Source organism: Anabrus simplex, chromosome 5, assembly GCF_040414725.1.
Source record: "Anabrus simplex isolate iqAnaSimp1 chromosome 5, ASM4041472v1, whole genome shotgun sequence".
NCBI lineage: Eukaryota > Metazoa > Arthropoda > Insecta > Orthoptera > Tettigoniidae > Anabrus > Anabrus simplex.
Genome location: NC_090269.1, coordinates 55797983 through 55815239, shown reverse-complemented (window position 1 = coordinate 55815239; position 17257 = coordinate 55797983). Strand labels below are relative to the sequence as shown.

At 42.2% G+C, this 17257-nt stretch overlaps 1 protein-coding gene across 1 annotated transcript in view; it reads right to left on the bottom strand.

Moving 5' to 3' along the window:
- The window catches only part of LOC136874323 (uncharacterized), a 150193-nt gene that overhangs the window by 42447 nt on the left and 90489 nt on the right, over window positions 1-17257 (bottom strand). The window contains exons 2-3 of the mRNA XM_067147966.2: window positions 7523-7601; window positions 7286-7361 (exon numbers count right to left, since the gene is read on the bottom strand). Coding sequence (XP_067004067.2) covers window positions 7286-7361; window positions 7523-7600 — 154 coding nt within the window. The 5' untranslated portion in view covers window position 7601. The remainder of the gene's footprint in view (window positions 1-7285; window positions 7362-7522; window positions 7602-17257) is intronic.

Below are 17257 nucleotides of genomic sequence, written 5' to 3'. Positions count from 1 at the left end.
GAGAACGGAAAGAGGAGCAGGAAAAGAAAACCAAGAAACAAACAGCAGGGAAAGGGAAATGATCAGGCTGTCAAGTCCCACTTCAAAACGAGGGAATGCAAAGTTCATGCACAACACTTTAGAAGTTGAAGGTCACCATAATATCGCTAGTCCAGTACACTTCTTCCTTCACATTTCCACCACAAGTCTAAAGCCAATAGTTTGGCACAGCGTAATTTCGTAGAGTCCTGAAGGGACTAGAGTTCGAAATCCAAGCATTAGCCAAGCCCATATGGAGAAAGAGAGGGCAAAATTGAATGGATGACAATAATAATAATAAAAGTCTGCTCACCCAGTACGTAAAGAAGAATGAAGTAAAATTGAAATGCACACGGTCCAGCCGTGTACACTGCTCAACCTCCCACTGTCGATTACCACATATCAATCACACCTGATCGCCGGACAAGAGAAAGCAGCGAGTATATATACGGAAGCGAAGCGAGCTCGAGAAAACACTGGAACCGGGTGACGTCACGGTGATTGCACGTAGAGGAGCAACAGTCCAAGCAGTGGTGAGACAGACTTGTAAGCTGAAAGTTCGTGAAGCAGCGCAATATAATGTGCACTAAATCGGAGCGGAGAAGTATGCATAAGGTAAGCGAAGTTGAGCTCGTAACAAGTACAGTGGTTTTGCAGTCACATCTTCACATATTTCTTGGACTTAAATCAGTCAACTGGTGAGGCATTTGAATGTATGAATGTGTGTAGAGACATAAGCAACGAACAGTGATGATTTTAAATAAGTGATGGCTGATAATGTTGTTCATCAAGCTGAACATTCGATGTTCACAATTACAAGCGTAGCTAGAGAGTTAAAACTCACTGACAGAATGGCAAAATTAAAAAGAAAATAAACCAAAGTAGAAGTTATATGCATGAAATCACAAGGCATACTCTAATGAGTGGAGTTTACGCTGAGGGCATACGGTATATAACCGCGTGTATCCTCGACTACAGCCCTGGTCTTAATCTATCCCTACCGCTCTTATGTCAGCCCCACGATGTAGGGGTAGCGTGCCTGTCTCATACAGGGGGGCCCCGCGTTCGATTCCTGCCCAGGTCAGGGAATTTTTACCTGGATCTGAGGGCCGGTTCGAGGTCCGCTCAGCCTACGTGATTACAACTGAGGAGCTATCTGATGGTGAGATGGTGTCCCCGGTCTTGGAAGCCAAGAATAACGGCAAAGAGGAATCATCATGCTGACCACACGACACCTCAAAATCTGCAGGCCTTCGGGCTGAGCAGAGGTCGCTTGGTAGGCCAAGGCCCTTCAGGGCTGTTTTGCCATGGAGTTTGGTTTGGTTTGGTAATGTCAGTTTCAGGTACAGTGAATTATGTATACGATAACTGGGAAATTGTTATTGTTGTGCGATTGAATTAGAATGCACCAGGTCATTGATTGTAGAAAAGGATACCCACCCAGCATTCCTCTAGGTGGACGTGGAGAAAGCCAGAACATAGTGTAGGATCCAGACAATATTAGTAATAATCCATAAACTGCAAAGCGACTCTTATTACTTTTTCAAAATATGATTGCCCTTGAGTGAGGCAGCGTTAGGGTTAATCAAAATGGATAGATGACAACGAGGTGAGCAGAGTGCACGTCAGAAGGCTGAGTACAGTCATCACTAGTCTTGCATTATCGACAGGACTGGATGAATATTTTAGGGAATATTTGTGAGTGCTACAAATTCAAAAACAATAGGATGAATTCAGAATGGAATATGTGTTGATTGTTCAGGGGCTAATGACGTTAGAATGAACGGTACCACACTGTATCACCAAGGATTGACTAACTGAGCAGTAAGATTTGGTGCGCCCTAGTGAATGTAGGCCTAACCATAAACGTTAAAAATACTGAAGGTTTTGGGACTTAAAATTGACCAATTTTGTCATACTAAGATGCAGCAGGTCGTTATGCTACTTAGGTTCCAGAAAGGGTAAAAATAAAAAATAAAACCAAACTGCCTTCTATCGAACCAGTTATTAATTTCACACAAACATGTCTAATATAATCAGAAATAATGCCTTCCCAAAGCTTACATACAATGCATGTCAAACTTACTGGCCTGTAATTTTCAGCTTTATGTCTATCACCCTTTCGTTTATACACAGGGGCTACTATAGCAACTTGCCATTCATTTGGTATAGCTCCTTCAAGCAAACAATAATCAAATAAGTACTTCAGATATGGTACTATATCCCAACCCGTTGTCTTTAGTATATCCCCAGAGACTCGAGAAAATGTTGCAAAGTTTGAGTTGGGAAGAATTGAGAGAAAGAAGACAAGCTGTTCGACTAAGTGGTATGTGATATAGATGTTGATTCCCATAGGGAATCTGAAATATTTGTCCTGAATGAGTAAATTTATAATACCAATATAAATGGTCCGTTATTGGACATTATAAATTTTCCAGCTAACTCATTCTTGGTTGAAAGCGTTTCGCAGTTGGTACCTAGCACACCTACCAATACACTGGCTAGTGCATACCGTGGAGGCCACTGCGTAGGCTAACTGGAGCCACCGGCAGTGCCAATGCACTAAGAGACTTTGTCTCATTATCAAAAATTGATGCCTGCCTGGCCATCAGGTGATATAGATGTTGATTCCCATAGGGAATCTAAAATATTTGTCCTGCCAGCGTATTGGTAGGTGTGCTAGGTACCAACTGATGAGCCCACCCTAGCACACAAGGGCGAAACGCTGGCAACCAAGAATGAGTTAGCTGAAAAATTTATAATGTCCAATAACGGACCATTTATATTGGTATTATAAATTTACTCATTCAGGACAAATATTTCAGATTCCCTATGGGAATCAACATCTATATCACCTGATGGCCAGGCAGGCAACAATTTTTGATAATGAGACAAAGTCTCTTAGTGCATTGGCACTGCCGGGGGCTCCAGTTAGCCTACGCAGTGGCCTCCACGGTATGCACTAGCCAGCGTATTCGTAGGTGTGCTAGGTATCAACTGATGAACCCACCCTAGCACACGAGGGCGAAACGCTGGCAACCAAGAATGAGTTAACTGGAAAATTTATAATGTCCAATAACGGACCATTTATATTGGTATTATAAATTTACTCATTCAGGACAAATATTTCAGATTCCCTATGGGAATCAACATCTATATCACCTGATGGCCAGGCAGGCATCAATTTTTGATAATGAGACAAATTCTCTTAGTGCATTGGCACTGCTGGTGGCTCCAGTTAACCTACGCAGTGGCCTCCACGGTATGCACTAGCCAGCGTATTGGTAGGTGTGCTAGGTACCAACTGATGAGCCCACCCTAGCACACGAGGGCGAAACGCTGGCAACCAAGAATGAGTTAGCTGGAAAATTTATAATGTCCAATAACGGACCATTTATATTGGTATTATAAGTGGTATGTTCCGAGCTGTCAGCGGAGAGATGGCGTGGAATGACAATAGTAGACGAATAAGTTTGAGTGGTGTTTATAAAAGTAGGAAAGATCACAATATGAAGATAAAGTTGGAATTCAAGAGGACAAACTGGAGCAAATATTCATTTATAGGAAGGGGATTGGAATAACCAAGGGAGACGTTCAATAAATTTCCAATTTCTTTGAAATCATTTAGGAAAAGTTCAGGAAAACAACAGACAGGGAATCTGCCACCTGGGTGACTGCCCTAAATGCAGATCAGTATTGATTGATTGATTGATTGATTGATTGATTGAATTCGAGAAAACATGTTGTGTCATACTTTTCTAGAAGCCTGGCCAGGCAAGGTATATAAAGAGACAGTCTAGGGAGTGGAGTTGAGTTGTTAGTGGGAGTTGCTAGTGAAAGTCGTTAGTCAAGTGTGTGAACTCATGTTGTTATTTTGTTGTGTTGACATGCTAATGTGGCAGTCTTCTTCTTCTTGTTTTTCCATTGTAGCTGTGTTTTGTTCAAGATAGCAGTTCATTACTGTGTGTGTGTAACGTGTATATAATTTGTAAATAAAACAGTGTACACAATTGACAGCATCTTCTGTGTGCATCTTCGTAGTTACGACAACATATCTAGGAAGAAACTAGACATAACGAGGGATCGATTAAGACCAAAAGTACATCTGCAGAATAAATGAGACAGCTACAGGAGCACTGCAAACTTGAACCTGCGGTGCTGACCTCTCTCGTAAAAGCATTCTACAATACAGATAAGCTTACTGTACAAAAAATAGTCACCCTTGGAGAAATCATTACAAGCATCATTTAATACCGTGTAACTCCGCCTCTGTACTTGATAACTACCTGGATTTGGTTAGGAAGTAAGTCCACATGGCTGTGCAGGTACGTTGCTTCCAGGTTAAGCCACTCGCTGAGGATCTGATGTCGCAATTCCACCAAATTGCGGGTATGCTGATGTCGGCGTTTTAATCGCTGTTCCAACGTGACCTAAAGATTTTCAATGGGGTTCAAATCAGGTGATTTTGCAGGCCAACTGAGGTGTATTAAGGTGGCAGTTTTCATAAAACCAGTCACATGTGTCCAGCCCGATGAACTTTACAGTTGTAGTCTTGAAAAATTGGGGTACCAATAGCATACCGGTACTCATCATGCAGATGTTCACTGAAAAGCAACACCTGATCATCCAGAATGTTTAAATAAACATGCTAGTTCATGTTAGTGGTCACCTCGGTGAGCAGGCCCAATCAATGATACGAAACACCCCCCCAAATTATCACAAACCCACCTCCGCCTTGATCCTGACCTTGCACACACCCAGGATGAAATGTTTCATTTGGCCTTTGGTGTATTCCACGACATGCGTTATTGGAATATAGGCCGAAACGTGATTTGATCCTGACCTTGCACACACCCAGGATGAAATGTTTCATTTGGCCTTCGGTGCATTCCACGACATGCGTTATTGGAATATAGGCCGAAACGTGATTCTTCGTACCACTTTACGTTCCGGCAGTTAGCCACTGTCCACATTCGATGACTTCTAGCCCATTGAAGACACACAGCTTTAAATGCCTGTGTGAGCAAAGGCCTCTTGAGAGGTGGTCGTCTCCAAATGTTCATTTCATGCAGTTCCCATCGCAACATTCTCTCGCGATCACATTGGAATGGAACTTCATTCGTTGACTGCAGTAATTCCTGTCGGGTTTAGAAGTGATTTTAAGTCACAAGTCGTGAAACGCGCCTCCGGCCCCTCTCAGTCAGGATATTTTTCCAACCACAATTCTGACGTGTTTCGGGGCACCACTGCTTGTAGACACGCTGAACAGTCCACTGCAAAAAAACCAACAAATCCAGCAACTTCACGCACCGTATGGCCATAGGCATGGCCAGACGCGATTGCCCTCTTTTGTCACTCTGTCACACAGTAACGGTGATTAAAGGGGCGAGGGGAGCAGTTGCCCCCCCTCCCCCCCCCCCACTTTGTGGATAAACAAGCAATTTGTACAAGCCATGTTGTCTTATAACTTAATTATTTCCTTTATTTTCTTTAGTTGAACCGATCTGTGTAGCGCCACACCAAGTAATGGAGACTTTGAATGTGATGTGAGGAAGGGTAGCAGGGGTATATTACTTTTGGCAAGGTCATGGGCACAGAGGTATAATTCACCCGCTTGCTACGCGTATTTGTCAGTCAGTCTATTTATTGTCTGTTAGTTTCTTATTGTGTTGTCAAATATTAAATTATTTTTAAATGAATATACAAGTCAAAAATTTGCACTAGGCTACAAGACAGAACTGGAATAAGCATACCGCGCCGGAACAATTTACTTGGAGAAAGAAATCTAAGTTGTCTAGGGCCACGGATATACAATGCATTACCTGTGGACGTGATCAGTGGCAATCAGAATACCCTGAAGAAAAGGCTATCCATATGGCTCATTAACAATTATTACAAAGTAGATCAACTTATAAATTTCCATTATAATATTTAAATCAACTAGCACACTATTCCTCTCTACTAAGAAACCAACCTTCTCCTTAACCCACGTCCCTCCTTTCCAGCTTCCTGTTTATTACACCAAATGCAGAAAATCAGTTCATAAAAACACTGTAGTCAAATATCACCAAAATGATAATGGAGTAAATGATATTCACTAGATGCCATGATGTACATAATCTAGCTATGGTATTTTTGAAGCCCACACACAAGTTTACCTTATGTGGGATTCACACTGTATCTTTTACTACCTCTGTATGTATATATTAGATATTGATTGTGAATAAAAATGTTTAAAATAAAAAAATAATCATCACGCCGTACTTCTGTTTAATTATAATACCTTTGTAATATTGTTCCTTTGGTGAAAGTTTTATTGCATAGTACTGAGTAAAAATCTCAAAAAATTATTATTACCGCACTTAAGTTGGTAAACAGTCAACCTTTACCCCTCTGACGAAATTCGCTTAGAGAGCATTAAAAATTACCATTTTGTAGCTTTTTTTTCTTTTTTTTTTTAGTTTTGATGTATATAATCCCTTCCCCTCCAAACACCCCGCTACCACCCCATCTGCTATAATCCACAAACCCGGGTACTTTTGTTGCCTGTACAATTTTGTCCCCCACCCCTATTCTTAATCCCAATTTCCACTACTGCTGTCACATCCTTTCATCAACCCATGTTGACATACTCTGTCCGCTTGAAACAACGTCTCACTGATTGCTACTGCCGTATGCTCACGTAGAGGCAGTGAGCATGCGGTTGAGTAGGAGATTCGTTCGATGCGCCATCTGTACAGGCTTAATGATCCATCTGTGCATGCGCGCTGGGGTGAGTAATTTTTTGTCCAGTGTGCTTAGATGTTGCACGTAAATGTTGTCTTTTTGGCACGGTATCAACCTCAAAGGATTCTCACCTTAAGATACTTATAGTATACTAACAACATTATTATTTTAATTTATATCTTAAACACAATAAATCAATAGCTTTGAACTGCTAAATTCCTGATAATGATTTCAAGAATTCGCAGAAGAGTAGGATTGAAACCCATCGTCGGTCTTCCTTAACTTGCCGTGGCATGGTTTCTAGTATAGTGCAATAGCTGGAGTGGACATTTTCTCAATATCAAAACGAATCTTTTCACAATCCTAACATTAATTCGTTTTTAAAAACACCAGAAGAAGCACAACGGCATAAGACGTTACGAAATCCAGTTTGTAGGTAGAAAGTGCATGGGGCTGACGAGCATGACATCCTCAGGCCTAGTGCGTATAAAAATAGGATAACATAAACTTACCGTTTCATTTCACTCTTCTGAGGACTTACCATGAATATGTGAGTTCTCATATGTCATGCCGATTTGTTCTTCTACGTAGAATAATAATAAACAGCCACCGACAAACTAAAATAAATAAATAAAAAAGTAAGTAAATAAATAAATAAATAAATAAGTAAATAAATAAATAAATAGAGCAATTCAAACATAAATGAATAGTACATAAATGGATGAGTGAATAAGTAAAATATTTAATAAATGGTACCGGCAATATTTCTGAAGCTTACCGCATTTATAAATCCAGTAATGATGGCACCCTTCTTCAAAGTGCAGCCACAGCAAGATCGTGATAACAAAACTGTCATCCTGAAATTTAAAACAAAGCAACTCTTTCTGTCATCACATTTTTACTCTGGAAAGCAAGGAAGGTTGTAAAATACGTTCGCATGCAAAGCTTAAAGCAATGTCAACTTAACACAGTTATACTATAATCTTTCCAGTCAGGTATGCACAGGAGCACCGATTTTGGGTAATTATTGAGGGGGGGCATGATTAACATGAACACCGGCATGTGAAATGAGGAACAACTATTAATACAAACATTCTTATACACAGAGTGGCCAAGAGTCACGCGAAGGGGTGTCTGGTTCGAAAATGTGTCATGTATGACCCTTGAACACTGTGGCTAGCAGCTAGCTGTGGTGTAGCTGAGGAGTCTCTCACAGACACCAGTGTCGCAAAGATGACAACAAGTCACGAGTTAACCAACTCTGAACATGGAATAATCATCAGCGCACGGTGCACAGGTCATAGATTTGCGGAGATTACGTGCGAATTCGGGTTTCCGAGGTCAAAATTGTTGAGGGTGGATCTTCAAAATCGCAGAGAGAATGTTACCCCCTGCATAAACCGCCGCACGGGAGATCCCAGGTGTTTAACGAACGAAAATCATGTCACCTCCGAAGAGCAATACTAGGCACTCGATGGGTTACTGTGAGTCAGATCACCGCCCAGCTGAATGTTGGAATTCAGGAACCCATTTCTACCAGGACTGTAAGGAGGCAACTTCACTAGCCAATGACCAACTCATGTCCTTTTGCTGACACCTCGACACAGAGCTCAATGACGTGCATGGGCCCGCGAATATCGGCAATGGACCATGGAATAGTGGTGGCATGTGGTATGGTCCAATGAATCCTGGTTCCAGTTGTATCGAGCTGATGGGAGCATAAGCGTGTGGCGAATGCCCGATGAAGCTATGGATCCTGTGTGTCAACAAGGTTGTGTCCAGGCAGGAGGTGGCTCAGTTTGGGTCTGGGCGGCATTCTCATGGTCACAGTTAGGCCCCATTGTCCGGGTGCAGGGAGCGCTGACAGGTGCACATTATGTGGACATCCTTTCAAACCATCTGCATCCCTTTCTGGCCCTAGAGTCCCTGATGGAGATGCCAAGTTTCAACAGGACAATGCACCATGTCACCGCTCTATGGTGGCATGCAGGTGGTTAGAGGAACACTCCCGTAAAGTTGCGACCATGGATTGGCCCTTCATATCCCCTGATCTTAATCCCAATGAGCATTTATGGGATGCTGTCAATGCTGGTGTACGCTCCATGAACTCAGCACCATCTACACAAGACCAATTTTGGGTAGCAGTGCAAGATGTGAGGGTCCAGATCTCTCCAGAACGATTCCAACACCTTGTAGAGTCAATGCCTCGCCATATTGCTGTGGTTTGAGGGCTCGCAGAGGAGCAACTCATTACTAACATCACATTCAGTGTCTTCCCATGACTTTGGGCCACTCACTGTATATTAACAATATTCACAAACAAACAGAAAAAAAGAACAATAACATAGCTTTCCCCTCTAAAAGTACTGGAAAGCCTATAAAATCCCTAATGGTCCTAGGCTTGTAGAAGGGAAAATCCTGACATTCACCTCCCCGTGGTAGAGAGGGGGCAACATTTGCTGGAGCAGCAAGCGGCTAATGGATCCAGGGACCAAGAATCTCCCAGGATAATGAGATCCCCTTTTACCAAGAATCAACAACCTCCTCAGAGGTTGGATGAGCGGGACGACTTTTGTTAAAATTAAGACAGATGAATGTTAGGGGAAGTGTACTAGCATGGTTGCGGTCATTTCTCGAGGGTCAAACTCAACGTGTTGTGTTTGATGGAGTTCGATCATCGACCGTTAAGGTAACCTCAGGAGTATGTCAAGGCACTGTCCTGGGACCTTTATTATTTAAAGCATTTGTTTCTGATTTACCTAAATGTATGACCTCAACCATAGCCCAGTACGCTGATGACGCTGTAATGTACAGGGATATACAATGTCCAGATAATTGTCTGAAGTTACAGTCGGACTTGGACACTATAGCAGTGTGGTGTTACGTCAATGGTCTCAAAATTAATGCTGGCAAATGTAAATACATTAGGTGAAGTAGGTCTCGACACCCAGTAGAATGTATATATAACATTAATAATGTAGATATTGAGCGAGTTAAAACCAAGCATTTGTTAGGAATAACCATTTCTGAACAACTAAAATGGAACACACAAACAGAGGAAGTGAGATGCAAAGCTGCCAGGGTGCTCAGTTTTATGCACAGAAACCTCTGTGGGTGCAAGTCGAATGCTATACGGACGGCTTACCTGACACTAGTAAGACCTATCTATACTAACGTACGGTCTACCTGCCTGGCACACTACCACTGCAGCTAAACTTCACAAACTAGAAGGAATCCAACGTCGTGCTGAACGACTATTTAACAAGAACATCTGCCTGTATTCCCTCCCGTCAATCGCCTCCTTGTGTAAACAAAGCAACATCACCTTCTTACACAAGTCCCTCACAGGGGCCATTCACCTTTCACCATTCCCTTGACTCTCCTTATCCTACAGCTCCATCCGTAGAGGCAAAGGGGTGTGTCTTATAACCCCCTTTCCGCGAACTGAGTCATTCAAACTAGGTTTCTTTGCTCATTCAGCGCGGCTTTGGAACGATCTACCCACCAACATCAAATGTAGAAATGTAAATATAGTTAAACGTTACGTTAGGAAGCACATACAGTGAGAAAATGCATGTGAATATGTGGAAGAATGAACGAGGGATTGAAAGGGTGTATAAATGAGAAATATGTATATATTAGGCTATACTTTGTTATTTTACCTGTAAATAGTATATATGACTGTTTTAGTTTAGGATTTAAGTAATTATTTCAAAGGTCAGGGGGCACTACGGGTAGGGGCGCCTGTCCTTTACCCCTCGCCTTCCATAGATGTTGTAAAGGTTTATGGCAAATAAATAATGAATGAATGAATGAATGAAGGAAGAGCACTAGCTTGCCCGTGAGATGAGAAATTATCCCAAAAGGCAGATGAGCTACAGGTTGGTATCAGGATGGAGAAAGCAACGAGGAACTACTGCATCAAAGATCTTCGGATATCATGGCTGTGTTCAAAACAAATGTTTCCGAAGATTGCAACCCCCCCTTCGGATCTCGGCGGGGAGCAATTTTGAACAAAGGTGTGGTTGAGAAGATTTCTTTCAGTGAGAGTATTAAGATATGCACATGGAATGTATGGACACTTGCACGAGCAGGAAAAGTTAACAATGCAATCCAGGAAATGAAAAGAATGGGGATTAAGATCATGGGTGGGAGTGAAATACGATGGCTAGGATCAGGTTATTGCAACATTTATGAACACCGAGTGTATTATTCCAGAACATTTGATGGACAGTTCCACTTTGGTGCGGGGCTTATAGTATCTAAATCAGTTGCAGTGTGTGTTACTAATTTTGTTGCAATCTCAGAGAGACTCATGTTAGTTGAAATAAATGCCAGACCTGCACAAGTGAATAACATCCAGGTGTATGCTCCAACTACAGGGTGGCGCATGATAAGTCACCTGATTTGTTTTATGAATAACACATTTGTTGTTGACAAGATTTGTAATTTATTGATGTAGAAGTAAAGAATACAGCTTGAAAATACAACCTAATGAATCACATATTCAATATGACTGCCGTTTGGTTTTACAACTTCTTCAAGTCACACACTTGCATTTGTGATGACTCTCAGACACAAATCTTCTGGAATGGCACGGCATAAATCCACAATGATGGCCCTCAGTTGAACTGCATTTTCGGGTTTTCTGTGGTACACCTTCTCTTTAAGGAACCCGCAAAGGAAGAAGTCACATGGGTTAATGTCCGGGCTGTGAGGCTGTCACATTTCTCATCTTTCATAACGTTCTGGAAATCTGTCTGACAATACCCTAAGGCCAAGTCTTTCGTGTAGGAAATCAAGCACAACTTTGGCAGTATGAGGGCGTGCTCCATCCTGCATTAACCACTGTGTCTGCAATGGAAGACATGCGGCCATGAGTTGAGGAAAGAACTGGTTTCACAGCATGTCTAAATAGCATTCATCGGTTACTGTAGCATCGAAGAAAAATGGACCAATGATTCCATGGCTTGACATCGCGTAAACACGCACACTTTCTCCCCGCAGGTGTCTTTCATGTGGATTATTCGCGGAGGTTCACGTGCCCAAAATCGAACGGTCTGTTTGTTCACAACACCGTTCACGTGAAAATAAGCTTCGTCCGAAAACCATGTGTTGTGTAGCACTGCCTCTTGGTCTTGCTCGATTGCCCACCTTGCAAACTGTAGCCTCCGCTCCTTATCTCTCGCAGTAAGAGCACCGTATGCGCCACAGTCATCTTGTATGGGCACAAGCAAAGCTCGGATTGAATAATTCTTTGTACAGATAGGCGTGAAATTCCCAACTCGGCATTGGCTCTTCTTGTTGATTTACTCGGACTACGAGTCAAAGCCACTCGAACTGCTTCAATGTTTTACGGCGAACGTACGGTACGTGCATGTGACCGCTTACACTCCAAAACAGATTTTTTTTTTTTTTTTGCTAGGGGCTTTATGTCGCACCGACACAGATAGGTCTTATGGCGACGATGGGATAGGAAAGGCCTAGGAGTTGGAAGGAAGCGGCCGTGGCCTTAATTAAGGTACAGCCCCAGCCTGGTCTGAAAATGGGAAACCACGGAAAACCATCTTCAGGGCTGCCAATAGTGGGATTCGAACCTACTATCTCCCGGATGCAAGCTCACAGCCGTGCGCCTCTACACGCACGGCCAACTCGCCCAGTCAAAACAGATTCAGTCCCTGCAAATTTGTGATGTAACCTGCGTATTTTCTGTGGGCTGGGAGCCCGCCGTGTGCCGAAATGAGCACCAAACCTTCTGTGTCAGTGTAACATTGTTCGTCGCCGCGAACAGAAACACAATCTTCGTCTTTTGTGTGACTGTCAACAATCCTTTGTCCGCCATTGCGACAAACGAAAATGGCGGACTCAAAACGGAAGCGCTGAACTCGTAATGACATCTGGAGTAATTTCCATGAACTGCACGACGTTGAGCGCACAATTTGAATGCTATTGCCCCAATAGTATACCTGTAGGATCAAAATTCAATTGGGTGACTTATCGTGCGCCACCCTGTACAAATGAGAGTGATGATGAAAGTAGCAGAACTATACTCCCAAATTGGGGATGTCTTGAAAAAATTATCAAAACATGATCTTACAATCATAATTGGGGATTTCAACACCAAAATTGGGAGAGGTTCTGAAGGTGACTTCATAGGCCCATATGGTCTTGGTGAAAGAAATGAAAGAGGGGAACAGCTTAGTACATTTGTTGGAGAACATGGATTTGAGATAACAAATACATTATTTACCCTTCCACCCAGACATCTGTATACCTGGAAGTCTCCGACACACATGAACATACTGTTAGAAACCAGATTGAATATATCCTGCTAAACCAAACGTACAGGAACAGTTGTACTTCAGTGAAAACATATCCTGGCAATGATATTTACGCAGACCATAATCCTTTAGTTGGGGTTTTTAAAAATAGACTGAAGAAAATTTTAAAGAAAGTGTGATGCAAGTGTGATAAACAGATATTACTTGAAAACAATATTCTCTTACCCATGGGTAAATAATGCAAGTGTTGAGCACGAATTGTTATTATTTTATGATGATTATTATTACTTGTAATGTATGGCTATGAAGTGTTTGTAGGGGCTGCCTGGCCGAGGTGGTAAAGGCGTGCTCGGTTCGCCCGGAAGGACATGGGTTCGAATCCCCGTCAGGAAGTCATAAAATTTAAGAAACGAGATTACCACATCTGGAGGTGCATATGGCCCTGAGGTTCACTCAGCCTACACCAAAAATGAGTACCAGTTTAATTCCTGGGGCAAAGGTGGCCGGGCATAGAGCTAACCACTCTACCCCATCAAGTGCCGAAGTTAAGGATAGTGGAACCCTTTACCTTCCACCACTCCAAGGGCCTTCATGGCCTGTAGGGAGATAACTTTGCTTTGATGAAGTGTTTATGTCCATTTATTATTATTATTATTATTATTATTATTATTATTATTATTATTATTATTATTATTATTATTATTATTATTATTATCCTGGGTTCGAATCCCACTGTTGGCAGGCCTAAAGATGGTTTTCCGTGGTTTCCCATTTTTACACCAGGCAAATGCTGGGGCTGTACCTTAATTAATGCCACAGCCGCTTCCTTCAATCTCCTAGCCCTTTGGTACCATATCGTCGCCATAAGATCTATCTGTGTCGGTGCGACGTAAAACAACTAGCAATATATATGTATATATCATTACATCATATGTACATACGATACGATCGCGTTGTTTGTGAGGTTATGTCATGAAACATGCACTGTATATAGACATTTATATCAGTTCAATTAATATAAGAAGCTGTATATAATTTATTCTTACCTGTATATATAATTTGTAATCCCCTACAAAATTGTGAAACACACTGTAACTACCAGATTGGTACTGGGTAGAGGAGAACGATGGAGCAGTGGCGGTTTCTGGTATAGCGCAATGGAGCAATGAACCTCCAGTTTATATCACATTGTACTTAACTACTTAATTTTCACAACTGCCTTCTCAATCTCGAAGCCTTTGCTAAGCTCATCTGTCCTTAATATACTCGTACTGACTTTCAATTCAAGCGAGCCGCGCGAAGTCCTGGCTGGATACTCGTCTGGAATGCACCCCCCCCCCCCATGCAAGGCCACATCTCCGTCCGTACTTTGGCGAAGGGTGTGATGAGGTGCGGGGAGATGCCGACCAACACGTAGACAAGAGCAGGATATCGCAGAAACGAATATCCGTGATATACGCATGCGCAATACGGTATGCCACTCTCTCTCACCCGTCTTCGTAATCGCAAGTCGTGTTGATGGGGTTAGAAAACTAGTACATGCCTGCCATCTGTTGCCCTTACAGGAATTTAACTACGGCAGCAAATAGTTAACACTAGTGTTGGAAAGCATCATTACTACCAAAAGTCACATTAAACTGCCAAATTCCGATTGATATTTTGTCCCAAATATATTACTAATACTTACTGAACATCTATTCATTAGCCTTCTTTGGAGTAATTACTTCTTGGAGAGAAACTTAACTTAAAAATCATCGACGCAAAAAATAGCGGGAAGACAATACCAATGAAAATGTTAACTGCCTAGCCCACACGAGTTCGTAAAATTATGTTACCAACGTTGTCAACAGTGCGAACACACATCCCTAAAGTTTCCTTCTGTTTTTCAAATGTGTTACTAGTGTTTATAAAACTTTGCAGTATTTATCATAATTCGTTATGTTATTGTACGCTGTGCAAGCGTGTCAGTGTACTATTGTGTCGTACAGAAACTTAATTTTTAGAACATAAAGAAGTTACAATCTTATGTCCGTGTGTGTGTTTTGGTGCATTGTGGTTGCGTCCACAATCTTTGTGCTCGGGAAAGGCAAGGAGCTACAAAATGAGTATGAACAGTGTCCAGATACCTAGAAAGACAAAATTTTCTTCTCTCACTCTTGAGCGCAAACTTGAGATTAAGAATGCCAGCCGCCCACTGCCTGATCTTGATATAACGATGCAGATTAAAAGTAAAGAAATCGTGCGTAAATTCAGAATGGATATAGGCCTTATGCAAAAGAATCGAGTAGATGTGTGGGTGCGAAATTACCAACAGGATGTTTTGTTTTCCCTGTTTATTTTTTGTGAGTGATGAAAGCGAAGGGACTTGGACCAAAGTCAGAGTGGTAGTATGTGGGGGCGAAGAGGGGGGCGGGGGTGCGGCGGCACAAGAATTCTTCCTTCTGTTGAACCCCTAGTGACGAAAGTCACGCGCCGCCACTGCGATGGAGAATATTCTGTACACTATATCTATGTATTAGGACCTCTAGAATTTTTGAGAAGGTACCGTATATTTGTAATGTATCTTTCTAGAAGCCTGGCCAGGCACATATATAAGGAGGTGGTCTTGATGGTACAGTAACGACGAGTTATTGTTTAGTAGAGTTATGGTGTAGCAGGAGTATACTTGTGATCTCGTGTTATGACAGGAAGTAGTTGCAGTCGCCATGTTGAAGTGATAGGCAGTTGTTAAAATGACGGCTTTATTGATGTGTGTACGGTATTTAGCTAGTGACAGCAGCGATAAAGGTCATGTGTGTGTTTAATTTGTAAGTAGATGTGAATAAATAACTGTACCAACTGAGAGAATTTCGTGTGCGTCTTTGTGGATACGTGACGGCGACGGTGCAGGACGTAACAATTTACGAGTGAATACGAGTGTAGTAGATAAAAATGCAAGTGATAGGGCCTACTAGAGAATATGTCGCTGAAACAACTCAAGGACGAAACCGGCAAGAGGGATCTCCGGACGAACGGGAAGAAGAAATCACTACAGACGCGGTTACCGTGCCGGAAGATCCCGTGGAAAAAGGAGAAGGTCCAGAAAAGTTGTTCATCGAACTCGACGAAGATACGGAGGCAGAAAAAGCGGTAAATATAACCGAACTGTGTTCTAACCTAACAACCATGATGGAGGCACTAAATAACAACATTTCAGACGTCAATTCCGGCCTAACGGGAAAAATTTCAGACGTCAATGACAACTTTCACGTAAAATTTCAGACGAAATTTCTCAAGCTAACTCAGTTTTAACCAGACAGATAGCACAAGTGTACACACAGGTTTACAATATAGAACAGGACCTAGAATCGAACATTTCAACCGTAAATGACAAAATTTCATCGCAAATTAGAAACGCCATAGATCGATTAACGCAGCATTATCGGACATCAGGTCAAAACTGGGACAGGTTGACCAAATCAATCACTACTGATCTGCATTTAGGGCAGTCGCCCAGGTGTCAGATTCCCTATCTGTTGTTTTCCTAGCCTTTTCTTAAATGACCGTAAAGAAATTGGAAAACTATTGAAAATTTCTCTTGGTATACGTTATTCCAATTCATGACTCCCCTCCTTATAAACGAATATTTGCCCCAATTTGTCCTCTTGAATTCCAACTTTATCTTCATATTGTGATCTTTCCTACTTTTAAAGACACCACTCAAACTTATTCGTCTACTGATGCCCTCCCACGCCATCTCTCCACTAACAGCTCGGAACATACCACTCAATCGAGCAGCTCGTCTCCTTTCTCCCAAGTCTTCCCAGCCCAAACTTTGCAACATTTTTGTAACGCTACTCTTTTGTCGGAAATCACCCAGAACAAATCGAGAGTAAGCCAGCTGGGAAGGGATATATTGGACCTCAAGCAGAGGGTGGAAATCCAGGTTCCCGGCATAAAACAACAGGTTCAGGGGAGGATTTCTAACATCGAGGGGATTTTGAAAGCCGTACCTCTGCCGCCAAGGGAAATCTTGTGAGCCGTATTTCTGCTGTTGAAGGAAAGTTAGAAAACCGGCTTTCGAGCATCAAGGGAGATATGCAGAATATAAGGGAAAACATCCTTCACGCATTAGAAGATAGATTAACACAAACAGGACGTACCGCCACACCTCTAACCTCCTCAAACACCACCGGCAATACAGGACACCTAGACCCGAAGGTGATCATAGAGAGCCTTCCAGAATACCACGG